This window comes from Nicotiana sylvestris, chromosome 11, assembly GCF_000393655.2.
Source record: "Nicotiana sylvestris chromosome 11, ASM39365v2, whole genome shotgun sequence".
In the NCBI taxonomy this organism is placed as follows: domain Eukaryota; kingdom Viridiplantae; phylum Streptophyta; class Magnoliopsida; order Solanales; family Solanaceae; genus Nicotiana; species Nicotiana sylvestris.
Window position 1 is genome coordinate 93,852,762 of NC_091067.1, and position 16,881 is coordinate 93,869,642.

The window sequence follows — 16,881 nt, forward strand, 5'->3', positions numbered from 1 at the left end:
TTAAACCAATTCGAACAGAATCTAACCCGACCCGGCAATATGTCTGGCAGCAGTTTCCGGTAGTTACTTATCCCACCAGTTTAGCACAAAGAAGAAAAACAGCACGGCAAGCAAACGCTAGCCTACTTAGAGCCTGTCTGTGTGGAGTATTCATTTCCATTTTCTTAGCTTGCAAAATGAACAGTGTCACTGCTCCTAAGGCCAGTTGGCCGATTGTGCAGCTTCCTTCCCGATACTCTGATTCCAGAAATTTCCAGAATCGCAGCAGCATCCGCTTCTATGACTTCCATCACAAGTATAATCGGAATTCCAACAGAATCAGATGCAACCTGAAAGACAACAATCAACCGGAAACAAGTACTGGAATCCAGCTTTATAGAGATATTGAGAGGTCTGTCTTCCATTTATTCCTCTCAATATTTATACTGCAAATTGTAATTTCCTGCTAGAACATCCGGCTTTGTGGAAATTAAGTGCTTTGGGTATCCCTTCTGATTTTCTTTTTCTCCGATTCCGCTCCAATAGTGTTTCTAAAGGTGTAATTTTTGCCTTTGTATGGTTGAGTACTACAGTGAGCAAAATTGACATGCAATATTATTCCTATTCCAGTCCTTATTTCATCTCTCTGTCCCTAATAAACATCACAAATATAATATATATATATATATATATATATATATATATATATACACACACATTATAGAGCTGCAGACCAAAATGATTGACCGAGCTGAATAGCTTGAAGGTTAGTTTTCACTGTGTGGCTGAGGTGATTGCCCAGTGGCAGGGGCGGCCTTTTCATAAAGCAACCGCTTTAGGTTCCACATTGTGGGGGCCCAATTTTTTGTTAAACCTAATAGGCTATATATAAGTTTTAGAAAAAGTTATGTGAAGTGAAAATGTTTGATTTCTTTCTTTAACAAATATAGAGAAGAAGGATTTGCAACTTATATAATTTTTGACAAGGAAATTGCATTTGAAATGAATATCGAGCCCGAATTTCGTAAGAAACGTGTGATATATAGGAAGAAACAATTTAATGAGAATATTGATAATGAAATCTCAAAATCTCCCGAAGAGTCTTTTAGAGTTGATTATTTTTATACATAATAGACAAGGCTATTTTTTACTTCAAAATAGATTTGAACAATTCGAAGCATATGAAATTATTTTTTGTTTTTTATTAGCGGTAAAAAACCAAGATCAATAGATGATGGAAATTTGAAAAAATATTGCTTTAATCTTGCATGTTCCTTAAAGTATAATAATCAATCTGATATTGACGGTTTAGATTTTTTTTTTGAATTAAAATTGTTAAGGATAATAGTACAATTAGGAGATAACAATCTAGTTGATATATTCATCAAATAAAAAGATTTAATTCTTTTTCAAATGCCTATATTGCTTATAGAATAATGTTAATAACTCCTGTTACCGTTGCTTCAGCGAGAAAAAGCTTTTTAAAATTAAAATTGATAAAATCTTGCCTAAGATGAATAATGTCTCGAGAGAGGTTAAATGAATTAGCTATATTATCAATTGTGAAAGTCTTATTAGGAGAAATTGATTATAAAAAAAAATATTAATAACTTTGCATCTAAAAGAAAGCTAGAAAAATAGACTTCAAATAAATAAATAAAAAATTTAAAAAAAGAAAGTTAAGGCTCTTCATAAAGTTTGGCTTTAGGCCACAAAGTTCGTCGGGCCGCCCCTGCCCAGTGGGACTAAAAGCTTTGACAGAAATCCTAAGACAAACCCCAAAAGTTGCCTTCTTGAAACAAGAAAATGCAGAACAAGAAAGAATAGATAAAAAGGAAAATGGATCGTTCAGACCAACGTAGCATTTCAAGGAAAGGCGACATTTTGGATATAGCTAGTTTCTAAATAGAAGCTTATGTCTTACATATGGGTAATCAGCTCAGCCACACAAATGCTAAAAATGCACTACTTTTGGAGATTCCGACACGCATCCGGCCATATTTTCGGAGAGTCCGAGCAACATAGTAAGGTTCATAACCCACCTTCTGGATATCTTTGTGCAGAGACGGAGCTATTATTCTGCTTATGGGTAGGACAGAACCTAGTAGTTGGGCCCAAACCATGAACTTGTGTTAAAAATCCATTTAATATGTATAAATAATTTATCCAAAACCTAGTAAGCTGCCTTTTTATTCAGAACTCATAAACTCAAATCCTAGCTCCACCTTTGCTTATGTGTATTATCGTTTGTGTTAAAATCCATAGAATTGAGCTTACATTTTGGTAGTTTCTCAGCTATACATGCAGAAATGTACTTGAGCAATTGAGAGAGAAGAAAGGGGATAGCTTGCACAGTAAGCCAATCTGAAAATGAGAAATGAAAGGGTATATTTCATTATTGAATCAACTGATACATATATACAATTTACATGCACACGTGTCCAACTAATTTCCAGCTGTGAATATAACAACACTAACTGACTTAACAATAATTAACTGCTCAACTAACTACCTGACCCTAGTTAACTCCTAACATTGGTTAACTAAATTCAGGTTACACCAGTCTCAGTACTCCCCCTCAAACTGGTAGGTACAAAGATATTGAGTACTCCCAGTTTATACCAAGTACTCATGATGTTTCTCAGAAGTGCCCTGTTGCTCTTTGGAGCTTACATGATGTGTTATCACTAGTCTTTGCTGAATCTTCCCCCTTACAAAATAACAATCAATTTCTATATGCTTTGTTCTCTCATGATATACCAGATTTGTTGCAATTTCGTGTGCTGCTTTATTGTTACAAAATAGATCAATAGGCAGCCTTACATCTGCTCCCAATTCTTTGAACAGTCCAATCAACCATACGAATTCTACAACTGTCCATGTCATGCTCCTATATTCTGCTTCTGTTGAGCTTCTTAAAAGTTAAAATTGTGCTGTGTTTTTTGGACTGCCAAGATATAAGTGAGTTCCCATGTTTAACAAGAAATCCAGTTACTGATTTTCTTGTGTTGGAACATGATGCTCAGTCTGCATCACATTATGCACTTAGAACGTTGCTCTTTTCACTACTCATCAAAGTTCCAAGTCCCCGTTCCCTCTTGATCTACCTCACAACTTATAGGGCTGCCTCGCAATGACTTCTCTTGGGCTACTGCATAAATGGGCTCAGAGTTTGGACAGCAAAAGCTATGTCCAATCGGGTTAATGTCAAATATAGCAATTCCCGATGAGCATTATACTGCCAGTGGCGGAGCTAGCATTGATGGTGCAGGTTGGGCCGAACCCAGTCACTTTGGTCCATATCTTGTATTTGTCTTAAGAATCCATTTAATATATTTAACTCATTAATTTAGAATACAATAACTTAAAAATGCTAGAATTCCAAACCTTTAAATTTCAAATCCTAACACCGCCTCTGGAAACTGCCCCTTATCTTCCAATAAGTCGTCATCTTTAACCCCTATAATGTCATCTTACTCCTTATTTGTAAACTTCTAATTACACTCAAGTTGAGTCTAGGCTGGCTTTGAAGCACTTAGTCCCAATTTCCCAATTAGCTCTAAGGCATATTTACTCTGACTCATTAAGTTTCTCTTTGTTGATCTGCTAAATTCAATTTCAGAAAGTATTTTAACTCTCCAAGATCTTTTATTTTGAATGCTTGATGTAGTTTCTCCTTTGTGTTTTCCATCAGCTTCAGGTTATTTCTAGTGATCAGCATGTCATCCACATACACTAAGATGACAACTATGTTGTTTTCCTGTTTCCGTGTAAATAAAGAATAATCTAGACTAATCTATGTGAAACCCTCTCGTCTGTTGAGCCGAGGGTCTTCCAGAAACAGCCACAGCCTCCGTACCCCTCCTGGTAGAAGTAAGGTCTGCGTATTCTCTACCCTTCCCAAACCTCACTAGTGGGATTCTACTGGGTTGTTGTTGTTGTCTGTGTGAAACCCTGAGCTACTAGTGCCTTAGCCAATTTCATATTCCGTTGCCTGCTTGCTTGTTTTAACCCATATAAGGATTTGACAAGCCTACACACATGGTTTGGACTCTCCCCCTGGCTTGCAAAGCCCTCGGGCAACTTCATATAAACCTCATCAGGAAGGTCACCCTATAGAAAGGCATTGTACACACCCATTTGATGCATGCGCCAACCTTCAATTGTAGCTAGAGAGACCATTGATCTGACAATGGCTATCTTTACCACTGGAGAAAATGTTTCATTGTAATCAAACCCTTCTTGCTGGTTGTAACCCTTGGCTACCAGCCTTGCCTTGAACCTCTCTATATCACCATTGGCCTTATATTTTACTTTGAAGACCCATTTACAAACAATGAATCTTTCCCTTAGGTAAAGGTACCAATTCCCATGTTTTGTTCTCTTCTAACGCTGAAATTTCAGCCTTCATAGCCTCTATCCATCTAGGATCTTTGGAAGCCTCCTTAAAAGTTTTAGGTTCTATTACTGAGGTAAAAACTGTCAAAAATTGTCTGTAAGTTGAACTTCTATTGGTATAGTCAACTGAGTGTTGCATGGGATATGGAAGGTTTGAGGCACAACAATTAGTAGATGGAGTGATGTAATCTTTCATCCAACTAGGGGTTTTCTCCAGTGGAGAGACCACATTCTCCAGGTGAGCAGGTGCATCTGGAACTAAGTCATCCAGAAAAAAGTCTGCATCAGGTGCTACACCATGTTGAGGACCATCTCCAACAATATCCATCAGTTGATCAACTACTAATTCATCTGTTTGTGATTCTACTTCTATATCATCTGAAGTCGAAACAGGAGGCAAGGAAGAATTTGGACCAAGATCAGAAAACAATGGTGGTTGTTTCTGTTTCTTGTATTTAAATGGAAATAAGGTCTCTCTAAAACTGACATCCCTATTCATAAAGAAGGTTTGAGCAGTTAAATCTTGTATCCTATGGTAGATTCTGAATACCCCATCATGATATCTGCAAGTGCCCTGGTAGCAAACTTGTCATGATTATTCAACTTCTTGGCAAAGCACAAGCATCCCATCACCTTTAAGTGTTGCAGATTTGGTTTCCTCCTATGTAAGACTTCATAAGGAGATTTCCCCTGTAATGCCACAGATGGTATTCTATTGATCGAATAAACTGCAACAATTACACAGTATCCCCAGAACTTCAAAGGGATGTCACCCTGAAATCTGACTGCTGCAATCTCCAATATGTGCTTGCGCTTCGTTTCAGCCACCCCATTTTGATGAGGGGTGTGCACACATGTTCTCTGATGTACAAGTCCCAGGGATTGGAAAAGGTGAGAACAACTTGTGTTGACAAACTCCCCTCCACTGTCTGTTCTGAACTGAGTTTGCCCCATCTTAAAGAAGTTTCTCAACACCACAATTACATCACTTTTAAGTTTCAGCAAATACAAGCAAGTAATTCTAGAGTGATCGTCTACAATTTGTAGAAACATTTTATTTCCATCAAAAGTTCGTACATTATAAGGGCCCCACACATCAATATGCAATAGATGAAAAATCTTACAAGTTCTACTTGTACTATTATTGCAAGGCAACCTAGCATGTCTTGCTAATGGACAAACCATACAATTCTTAATTGCACTCCTGTAAACTTCCTGAGACAACCCTAGAAGTTGTTTTATTGCTCCAACTGCTGCATGTCCTAGTCTTCTGTGTCAAAGTTCTATATCCACCTTCTCCTTTATTGCAGCCGTTCCTTTATTTGTAACTGTGATGCCTTGCCTTCAGCAGGACTGAGCACTGCATGTAGTTTGGATACAGATAACTGGTTATACTAAAATCCGGTATCTATAGGACATTGTCTAGAATATCTCTTTCAGTCAAGTTACAGGACCCAATATGTGTCACAGCAGTAGTTCCTCCATTGGGTAGGTGTACCTTTTTTGTTCATGAGCACCAAGTTCTGTTTTATTAGCTAACACATTTAAATCTGAGACCGTATGATTGGTTGCTTCAGAATCAACAAACCGTTCCTTCTTGTGTGAATTTACTAGAAAAACATTAACAATACCTGCCATATTAGTTGAAACTTCACCAGTATTGCCCTGCTTGGGCAGTTTCAGATTTTGAGAGTATTGTTGAGGTGTGAAGTAAGGCCCTTTTATGTGGTCAGTAGCATGATTATCACAATAGTTGGAGGTACCTTCCCTTGCATCCTGCTTTCTATACTCACCTACTGAAGCATTATGAGCAGCAGTGAAATTTGGCTTCTTCTTGCACTTGAAATCAGCTGGATATCCTATCAGTTTGTAGTAACCCTCATGAGTGTGGTCTTTAAGCTTACAGTAATCACATTGCGGATTTAAATTCTTCTTAGGTCTCTGACATAATCCTCCTTTTGCCATCATCAGTGCTGTGACATCTCCACTTTCAGTTGTAGAAAAGGTGTTGGACATGTTCCTTTGACTCTTTCTCTCCCTTAACATAGAGTAAGCCTTGTTGATAGTAAGTACTGGGACCATCAAAGCAGCTGACTTTTAGCTTGCTCATACGACTTGTTAAGTCCCATCAGAAATTGTAAAAGCTTCAATCGTTCCATGAATGTCACAAATTCTCGAGCTTTGGCACAATCACAACCTGGAGTTGGAGCTAAGCTGTCAAATTCAGCCCACAATAACCGTAACTTTGAGAAATAAGCAGAAATAGTGCTGTCCTCTAACTGATAGTCGCCATCTCCTTATGAATTTGGAAAATCCTTGAGCAATCGATTTTGTCAAATTGCTCATTCAGATCTCCCTACACTGACACAACATTCGTAGAATAGACAATTCCATTGTACAATTCCTTCGATACACAATTCTTGATCCACGATAAAACTATTGCATTGCATCTTTCCCACAAATCGACCAAGTTTGGACCGTAATTCTCCCTTTTTGCAGGTGCCTTCTATAAACCCTAGCTTGTTTCTTCCTAGGATTGCAATTCGCATAGTACGAGTCCATACGAAGTAATTTTCTGGTCCGGTCAATTGAAGGTAGATCAATACTGTTCCTAAAGTATCCGTTGAATGCAAATACACAGATGATTGTGACTAAGCTTCTCTGGCTCTGTATCATCAATCGCCATAGCTGAGCTTCGTAACACTCGAATTCGATGAATTTCTAGGAAAAGTAAAACAACTACACTAATTGCCACTTGACTCTGATACCATGTTAAACTCCATAGAATTGAGCTTACATTGTGGGAGATTCTCAGCTATACATGCAGAAATGTAGGTGAGCAATCGAGAGAGAAGAAAGGGGATAGCTTGCACAGCAAGTCAGCAAGCCAATATGAAAATGAGAAAATGAAAGGGTTTCTTTATTGAATCAACTGATACATATATACAATTTACACGCACATGTGTCCAACTAATTTCCAACTGTCAACTTAACCTCCCTAACTGACTTAACAATAATTAACTGCTCCACTAACTACCTGACCCTAGTTAACTCCTAGCATTGGTTAACTAACTTCAGGTTACACCAGTCTCAACAGTTTGTTCCATAAAACGAAAAATGTGATACTTGTAATATTTCCAGTGATTGAATCACAGCAAGAAAAAATTGAAAGCAGTGTTACAATTATTGTAGCTATTGCTATTTGCTAGCAAATTGCATGTGTATGTATGCACAAACTGATGAATGCATGCACTTGGATGTGTATATAATTGAAATCTTGGTGATGGAATGTGGGAGACTGTTGAACTTGCCTTTTTAGCTACCTAGAAAATTCAAATTCATTGGTATAAATTGTCATGTTTGTGTAATCTGATATACCCATAATATTGTCAATTACATAACCATATACAGTTGTGAAATTGAAGTTCTTTTCAGATGATTAGTGAATCTTGATTTAGTGTTATCAGTTAAACAATGTCTTTTTATGCTCATTAAACCCAAAAGTAATTACTACATATGCTTATTCACAGATTACTTACAGAGACAGTGAAGCAATCTCAAGGTTGGGGAAGTTCACAGGACTGGGATGAAATCGAGGTTAATAAATGAATTTCCCAAAAAATGTCTTTTAGTTTCTTCAATGGAATTGAATCAAACAAATGTCTTTCCTTTTTGTGTAAAGTTACCAGTCAATATTGATATCCAACTTGCTTCCTTTATCACTTTCCCTAATTTGTCCAATCTTCATTCTCTTACGGCATTTTTCGATTGTAATCTTTAAACAACTTTTCCTGTTCCTTCCAAATGAGCTTAAAGACAAAAAAGGATGTTCTAGTTTGAGAAGGCTCGGAATGACTGTTAGGTGAAGGAATTAGTCCTGATGGGCAATGCATCGTGAGCATAATGTTGAATCAGTATTTGTTATGTCATTATAATGTGTGTTGCAAATTGACGTGGATTCGATAGAATCTCGATTGTGATTTTACAGTTATTAAGACAGTTGGCTGCATAAGAAGGAGAACAAAAAGTGTACCCACATATCCACGTTCTATATACTTGTGGCAATGCTTTGATAAATTATTAATGAAATCAACTCATTGTGCTATTCCAGGGAGCATGGGTATTGAGGCCAAAAACCTCAAAGCCAAAGTTAGTCGTACATTTTGTTGGAGGTGTTTTTGTTGGGGCTGCTCCTCAGCTTTCTTACCGCCTTTTCCTGGAGCGGCTCAGTCAAATGTGAGTGTTTTGATCTTGATTCCAGAGTCCATCTTTTTCTTTCTATGTTAATTATGTGCTTAAGATTGGAAAGTAGCCACTTCTTTGTTGTATTTGTGACCTGTATGCGCCTTGGAACTATTCTGATTTATTGTTAGCTTTTCTCTCTTTTTTGCGTTACTCATAAGCAGGATAGGAGAAGTAAAAAATTTTAACCAACCACAGCACCAATGGGGTGATGGTACTGTATAATTCTTCCATTCTCTCTATGTAATTATGAATTGAAGGTTGATTTCTCAGATTTTAGGTAAGGAAGAACAGTGGTCCACTTTTTAAGTAGTATCTTGCTAAAGATCTTCAACTGAAGAAGTACTAGTTTTAAAAGGTGCTTACCAACTGAAGATCATGTTTTACTTTACTAGTTTGGCGAAGGGATTTCCATCTGTTTAATCAGACTTAAGAATCATAGCTTTTCTGCTATTAGTTGTATTAGACTATTTCCACCTGTTTAATCAGACTTAAGAAGCAAAACTTTTTGCGCTACCAGCTGTATTAGACTACCAGATGTACATTCCAGCTGTATCATTTTATAAAACTACATGCTAATCATGATGTTGCAAGCACTATAATTCTTGTCCTTTTTATGTCTCCCTTCTGTTTCCTTTATCCATTGTGTCTATTAAGTGGGGTAGGTATAGTGCTTGGCCTTATTTACATTGTGAGGAGATATGTTGGTTGCTACAACTTACTTATGTTACATTGTGAGGCAGGGATGTCTTGGTGATTGCTACGCCTTATGCTAGTGGATTTGACCATTTCTACATTGCAGATGAAGTGCAGTTTAAGTTTGATAGGTGCCTTAGGTTTCTCCAAGATAGAGTGAGTTTCAACTTTTGCCTGAGATGAGACTGTTCTATAATGCTTTGTTTCTTATGCATGTCCATTAGTGACATAGGTACAAGACCTTCCTGTATTTGGCATTGGGCACTCTTTAGGATCTGTAATTCACCTTTTGATTGGTAAGTTAAAAGTATTCATATTTTTATATAGAGGTAAATTTGGTCAACTTGGTCCATAGTACTTGACACATTGATGCTTGATGATCAGGATCAAGATATGCTGTGAAAAAAAATGGGAATGTATTGATGGCTTTCAACAACAAGGTACTTGATTAATTTATTTTCAGCTTTATCACAAACTCATACAACGTTAAAATCGGTTTGAGGGATGCAAAGCCAAATGCAAATGCATTTGATGCATACAGACTTTTTGCCATGTTTTGCTTTCATTTGTTTATCTTTTTCTTTTTTATTTCGTTTTTGGTCGGGTGGGATGGAGTAGGAGGTACAAGCAACTATGTCAGATTATTCAGCTTCATAAGCTCAGGGTGGTCAAGTTGCTGCGTGTTCATGAGACAAGTTAGATACAGCTTCTTTAATTTCTACCTTCACGGTTAAACCTAGGTATAACATCCTAAAATGTGTGACTTAGGATGTTAACTTCCTCACACTTCAAATTTCTTAGGAAGTCTGTTGAGGAAGTTTAGAAATTGGATCTGATTTTAATGCACAGATTGGATCTACATTACAGCCCCATTTAATAAGCCTATCAGTATAATTAAGATGACCATTCTATCTGCCCTCTTTGTTAGTTTATGGTGCTTATAATAATGCTAGTGCAATTATACTTGCAAATCTTGTAGCTATGAACACTTGACAAGTTTGACATGGTTTTCTGAAATCTTGGCCCTCGACGGCTTCTTGCCAGGGTCTTTATCTAAGAGCCAAGGTCTGATATCCAAGTTTTGTAGTCTTACTGTAGCTGTTTGTGAAAGTGAAAACAGAAATACATGTTACGTTTACTCCTGTAGACCACTAGGAGTTTTAAGTTACTGAACATCTTAACGTGTGCAATAATCTATTTGTGTCCCGAAGCTAGGTGGCCCGGGTAATCCATCACCATCTGAGCATATAATAAAGTTTTCCTGTTACTTTTTTTTTTGTCCAGGATGCCAGCCTTGCAGTTCCATTTTTCTCATCTGTTCTTGCTCCAATGATGCAAAATATCGGACCGGTTTTATCGGACATTGCATCGTCACCAACCATTCGTCTTGGGGTAAGTAGCTGAATTTCACCATCTTCCCCAGCTTCTTTTGAATGTTCTTATTAGATGACTTTCACATTTGACATTATAGATGTTTCTTTTCCTTCTGTCAAGATAACTAAGCAAACAAATTTTTACTAACAACAAAAGCTGGCACTATGGTTAGTGGTGTCAAATGGGTGAGGTGGGTTGGATCTGAGCGGGCTGAAAACGGGCCGAACAAATGTGGTTTATTGTCCAAACTGCCCATATCTTATACAGGTCAAAAAATGCATTGGTGATAAATGGGTTTGGTAAACAACAGTTTTGGCCCATTTTGGTTCGTCTGATGGATGGATGCTAAGAGTAGTAAAATTGCCTATATGTAACTGTGTGATTGCTCGATGGCGCTCACACCAGCACCCATTTGCTGAAACCTATGTTGCCCGGACTCTCCGAAAATATCGATGGGTCCGTGTCGGATCGTCCAAAAGTAGTGCATTTTTTAGAGGATCCAACACGGGTGCAGCGGCTATTTTGAAGAGTCCGTGCAACATAGGCTGAAGCGCATAATCCTAGTCCACCATGGCGAGAACATGGCAAATGTTGACATCAAGGATTATGGAACAACCCCAAATCACAAAATTGAACTGACTCAAAAATCGATTGAGCAGGCCTACAAACTGGATCCCTTTATCAAGAAACTGTTTTCTGAAAATTGTGGATCTTCCGGCACCAACAACTGGAAGGTCTACTTCTATGTCTCCCCTGCAGAGCGCAGAAGAAGGACGTTGAAAGGAATAGGCCGGTCGTTTCTGAAGAGGAGAGTGATGGGGGTGAATGGACAGTACAGGCCCGAGAGAATTGAAGTTTGGTAACTTTCATGACCCAGCAAGTATAATGAAGATTTTATTCGCGTTAGAAATGGAAACAGAGTTTCGAACCTCGAAGATTTCTCCATTATAAAAAAAGGATGGAAATGTTATAACTCAATTCATTTCAACCCATATTAACCCATATTTTAAATAAGTGAGTTGGCTATGGTTTTATTACAGGCGAGTTTGGCAAGTCAGTCATTTTAGGTTGAAATTGCCACACTAATAATAATATGCTCGGGGAGTACAAAAGTTGTGCCAAATCTTTTCCTAGTTATTCCTATACTGATGTTAAGAATTCAAAGAGTATGTACTTCATATACACTCTGAGATTATACCCCATAAAGACAGACACAACTTTTCAATCAAATCATCTTCAATTTGTCTCCCTCTCAGAGGACCACAAAACAGTAAGAGGGAGAGTTTTCCGAATCTTCTCCCTTTTTTTGTTGAAATTCTTTTCTGTCCATCAAAAATATGCCGGAAACCCTATCAGCTTAATCCAAGTGATTCCACCTCCAATTTTCACAATGGCAAGTACTGATAGGTGGCCACATTCTTAGTGTAATTCCAATTTGTCGAGGAACCATCTTCCCATTTTAATTCTTCTTGCCTCCGTTCTTGAACAAACTTAAACAACATCCCACTCAACTCTTTAATTCTTACTCCAGCCGGGACTCTCCAGTTATTATCCACCCATTTTTGGACTTCAATAGGGGGATCAAACTGTTGTTACCAAAGGAACCAACCGGACATCTATGCAAATATTCTGTCCTGCTTCGGAGAACTTATATCAATTTTGAAGTGATTAGTCTCCTATTCATCCTCTATAATTATGATGCTATCTTTAGGCCACCTTGATTTCAGCTACTTGTGCATAGCTCCTTTCACAGTTTAATTAATTGTAGCGCCATTATGGTCCATAACTTTTTCCACAAACTTACTGATCTATTTAGCAAAATCTACCCACCCTATATTTTCTCCAGTTTCTGGAATGATAATCTTTAATATGCTACTCCCTTTGATTGCAACAACTCTGATGTATCTTCCCAAATTATTGAATTTCTGATAGACAAAATAAGAATATAGTTGGCTCAAGGTTCTTGATAGATACAAGAAACAAAGAGAGGATCAAAAGAAGAAAGAGAAAGAGCTGATCTGAAGCTTGAGATGTCAAGATTCCACCTGGAAAATCTATCAGAAAAAGAAAGAAAAGGAGAGTGCAAGTTCCCAAGAGAGAAAAGTGCCGTCTCCAGGGGATGGTTTCCATGCCTCAATGATTAATATCTCTTTGCCAGTTAAAATTATTACTTAATTGTTCTCTTAAAAATAGAACAATCAACAAATAAGGTGCAAACCTCAACGCCTTGGTACCTGCATTAAAGCATTGCTTAAGTGAGGCATAGTGCCCATCCTAAGCATCACCCAGTTTCAGGGCTGTTCATTTACCATACACTTGAAGAGAAAGGATATGCATCGGTATCTTGTATCTGAACCTGATTGCTGACTGATGATATTTCTATGAAAACTGTTGTGTCTTTACAGTCAGGAAATCAGCTGCCTTTTATTTTCATCATCGTGTCAAATAAGATTGGATTTCTGTGTCAAGAAGATCGCATGTCTCTTTGTTAAGACGATTGTTTGTGCTTTAGATTTTCTCTTGAAGTCATTGCTTTGTATTTTTCATGCTCTAAGACTTGGTTTCAAAAGTGAGGGCTTCTCCTAAACTGTGTCAGCACATCTATATTTCCTTTTTTCTTGCTTAATTTATGTGTTAAAAGATTTTCAATGGAAAGAGTAAGCACCTTTTTAAGAAACGTCTAAATGGGAGCTATGGTTCTCTTGCATTTTGTTTGGGCTGCATTAGGATTTGAAGGTCTTAGATTTAGTTTGCAAACTAGGAAACAGAAAACAACGGTGGATGAATGAACGGAAGTTTACCTTATCAAAAGAAAAATGAAATATCAGAAGGTTAAATTCTTCTCCCTTGTTTGATTGGGATGAAGAAAGGGAGAAAAGTAGGAAGAATTTTACTTTCTTGGCGCACTTACTAGTTGTTTGAACAAGAAAAAACTAACTCTCTCTCTCTCTCTCTCTCTCTCTCTCTCTCTCTCTCCACTTGAAAGTTCTGCTCACCCTTTTCGTGCCTATTTTGACTGTCACTTTTTCATGAAATGCTTTAGTGGTAGGCATAGGTATTAAATGTTAGTTATATAGGTGCAAATATTGTGTCACTCTGTTAGTTATATAGGTGCAAATATTGTGTCACTCTCATTAGTCGTTAGTCACTTTCTCATAAACTTCAACATGGAACTGTATCCTTCTTACTCCACTCCTGTGTTCGATTATCTGCAGGCAGAGATGACTATGAAGCAAATAGAGAACCTTAGCCCCTCAATTGTGAAGCAAGTTTTTCCACTGGTTGAGCAACTGCCGCCTCTGTACATGGACTTGATTAAGGGAAAAGATAATTTTACTCCAAGACCAGAAGAAACTCAAAGACTGGTATGGAAAATTTTGAGATCTTAGTACTCATTGACTAGATACATGTCGTGAACATCTTTAGTTTACTTTGTTGTTATTTTCTTGTAGAACTTGTGTAGAGTTTATATTCTATTACCAGTTCAACGACTATGCAAATGAGGAATAAATACATACATATATGCTTTGTACCATGGTATGAGTTGATTCTTTGATAGTGCTATGTAGATTGTAGAGCCTGGATCCTAAATATAGGTTACTTTTTCACATTGTGTCAATGGTATTGCGAAAGTTACACTGGATAATAATTTAATCACTGTGCATGAGACCAATAATTTCAGGAGCTTGATTTGGATACTCAGATTCAATAGTATTTGATGTGATGCCAGATTTTGGATGCTTTCTGAAACTTGTTATGATGATGCGCAATGAATTTGTAGATAATGATGGTGAATTGCACACATCTGATGGATGTGTGTGTGTGTTTTTGCATTTGCATTTTTTGTTAAACTTTATTAGTGCTTATTGAAACTTTTTTGGGTTAATTTAGATGAAATAGATGAAATGCAATAACAAAACTAGTAAATAAGGCCCGATCCTATGAAAAACGGAAGGATAGTGTGAACACGACATTAACCACTAGCAGTCTTACCAACCCTATCAAACTAGCCTCACCCCCCATACGAAGCAGGAAAAAGAAAAAGAAAAAAAAAGAGATCGACTACCTCCTAACCTACAACCTTAATGCTCGATCTACACGCCTTTTCTTTCAAGGGCCATGTCCTCGGAAATCTGCAGCCATGTCATGTCGTGCATGATCGCCTCTCCCCAATACTTGTTAGGCAGCCCTCTACCTCTTCTCCTATCCACCAAAGCCAACCGCTCGCATCTCCTCACAGGAGCATCAGGGCTTCTCCTCCGCACGTGCCCAAATCATCTGAGCCTCGTTTCCCGCATCTTGTCATCCATAGGAGCCATGCGCACCTTATCCCGAATATCTTCATTTCTAATCTTATCGATCCTAGTGTGCCCGTACATCCACCTCAATATCCTCATTTCTGCTACTTTCATCTTCTGGAGAGTTCTTGACCGGCCAACACTTTGCCCCATACAACATGGCCGGTCTAACTACTGTTCTATAAAACTTACCTTCTAGTATTGGTGGCACTTTCTTGTCACACAGGACTCCAAATGCTAACCTCCATTTTATCCACCCCACCCTATATGGTGTGAGACATCCTCGTCGATCTCTTCGTCCCCTGGATAATTGACCCAAGGTACTTAAAACTACCTCTCTTGGGGATGACCTGTGATCTAAGCCTCACATCCATGCCCACTTCCATCGACTCAGCGCTGAACTTGCACTCCAGGTATTCTACCTTAGTCCTGCTCAACTTAAAATCCTTAGATTCAAGGGCATGTCTCCAAACCCCCAACCTCTCGTTAACACCGCCTCGCGTCTCACAGTCAGAATTATGTCATCAGCGAATAACATACACCATGGCACCTCCCCTTGAATATGGTGTGTCAGTGCGTCCATCACCAGGGGGAAATAAGAACGGGCTGAGCGCAGATCCTTGGTGTAACCCCATAACAACCGGAAAATGCTCCGAGTGGCCTCCTACTGTCCTTACCCGAGTCTCAAAATCATACGATGCTCAAAATATTTGAAAATTTCATGCACTGGTATTCTACCCCCGTCAGATACGTGCTATACAGATGTTAGTGGTGCGCTGCTCATTTTAACATGTTGAAAACGCTGAATGTTGCATATGCAACAGTGTCTATATTACAGTGAAACTTTCCATTCCAAAGAGAATGGTGGGTCTGTTTTTCGGTGTGATTCGTAACTGATTTCGTACTTTTTATAAAATAGAATTTACATATTCAAAAACTACACAAAAGTTACTATACAAAAGTACTATACATCATAATATTTTATAGTTAAGATTAACAATATGTGAAAAAATGTTCAAAATCATTGTCACGGCAAAATTTATTTAGTTTATCAAGGTAGCAAGAATGCCATAGAGAACGGGGCAGAGTACCTAACACAGAATGTATATTTTCATTGTCCAAGGTTATGTAAGTTTTTTAACCTAATATATATTACAGATAAGGTCCTACTACGGGATATCGAGGAATCTCTTAATAAAGTTCAAAGATGATACAATCGACGAAACTTCAACACTAGCTCAAGTGCTCAGCTCAGGTTCTGCTATCAGCTCAATGCTGGATATGTCCATCCGCTCTCTTCCTGGAGACCATGCGCTTCCTCTACAGCAGGTTCACCCTAAACCACAGAACTCTGTGAAATGAAAGCTCATCACATCTAGTGTCTGATTAATAAATCTGCTGGCAGATTCATGCCTGGCCAATTTGCTTTTTTATAGTGCCATTTTTTCAGAGGTTGAAACGATGTATATTTTTCCCTTTTTCAACTTTCAGGCTCTGCCAGATGTTCCCCCAGGAATGACAGATGCTGTTAACAGGAGCGGGGAGCTATTGGCAAATTTGACTGCAGGAACACCATGGGAAAGTGTTGCAAAGGAAGTCGGCAATACACTTGGTAATGTAGACTCTATACTTCTTAGCTCGGGGAATTCAAAGGACTTGGATCTGCTTGTGGAGACAATAACATCATGGATGTTGTCTAACTCAAGTCCAAGACTTTTACAATGATTTACTAAAATGTATGTATATGAGCCTCCTCAATGGTGCTGTAAGTTGTAATGGAAGTTATACTTGACATTTGTCAAGGCTATAGAAACATTGGCCTCTCTTGGGTCATATATCTTGTGAATGTATGCTTCCTGGATTTTTGGTATAAAAGAAAGGTCCATTATTTGTA

General features: G+C 38.0%; 1 protein-coding gene across 1 annotated transcript; it reads left to right on the forward strand.

Annotated features, from left to right (window-relative positions):
• LOC104249384 (uncharacterized) lies at nt 1-16,881 on the forward strand. The gene is made up of 10 exons (XM_070162485.1): nt 1-391; nt 7,908-7,974; nt 8,489-8,613; nt 9,363-9,471; nt 9,548-9,611; nt 9,700-9,755; nt 10,600-10,707; nt 13,905-14,054; nt 16,146-16,316; nt 16,479-16,881. Exons 1-10 carry the CDS (start codon nt 177-179, stop codon nt 16,710-16,712), a joined length of 1,299 nt encoding a protein of 432 aa, XP_070018586.1. The 5' UTR covers nt 1-176; the 3' UTR covers nt 16,713-16,881.

What these genes read in the sequence shown, in the direction of transcription:
- LOC104249384 (XM_070162485.1), top strand. Translation starts at nt 177, where the DNA reads ATGAACAGTGTCACTGCTCCTAAGGCCAGTTGGCCGATTGTGCAGCTT. An exon ending in AGGACTGGGATGAAATCGAG is followed by an intron (nt 7,975 to 8,488) that starts GTTAATAAATGA and finishes GTGCTATTCCAG; the next exon opens with GGAGCATGGGTATTGAGGCC. An exon ending in TGTAATTCACCTTTTGATTG is followed by an intron (nt 9,612 to 9,699) that starts GTAAGTTAAAAG and finishes CTTGATGATCAG; the next exon opens with GATCAAGATATGCTGTGAAA.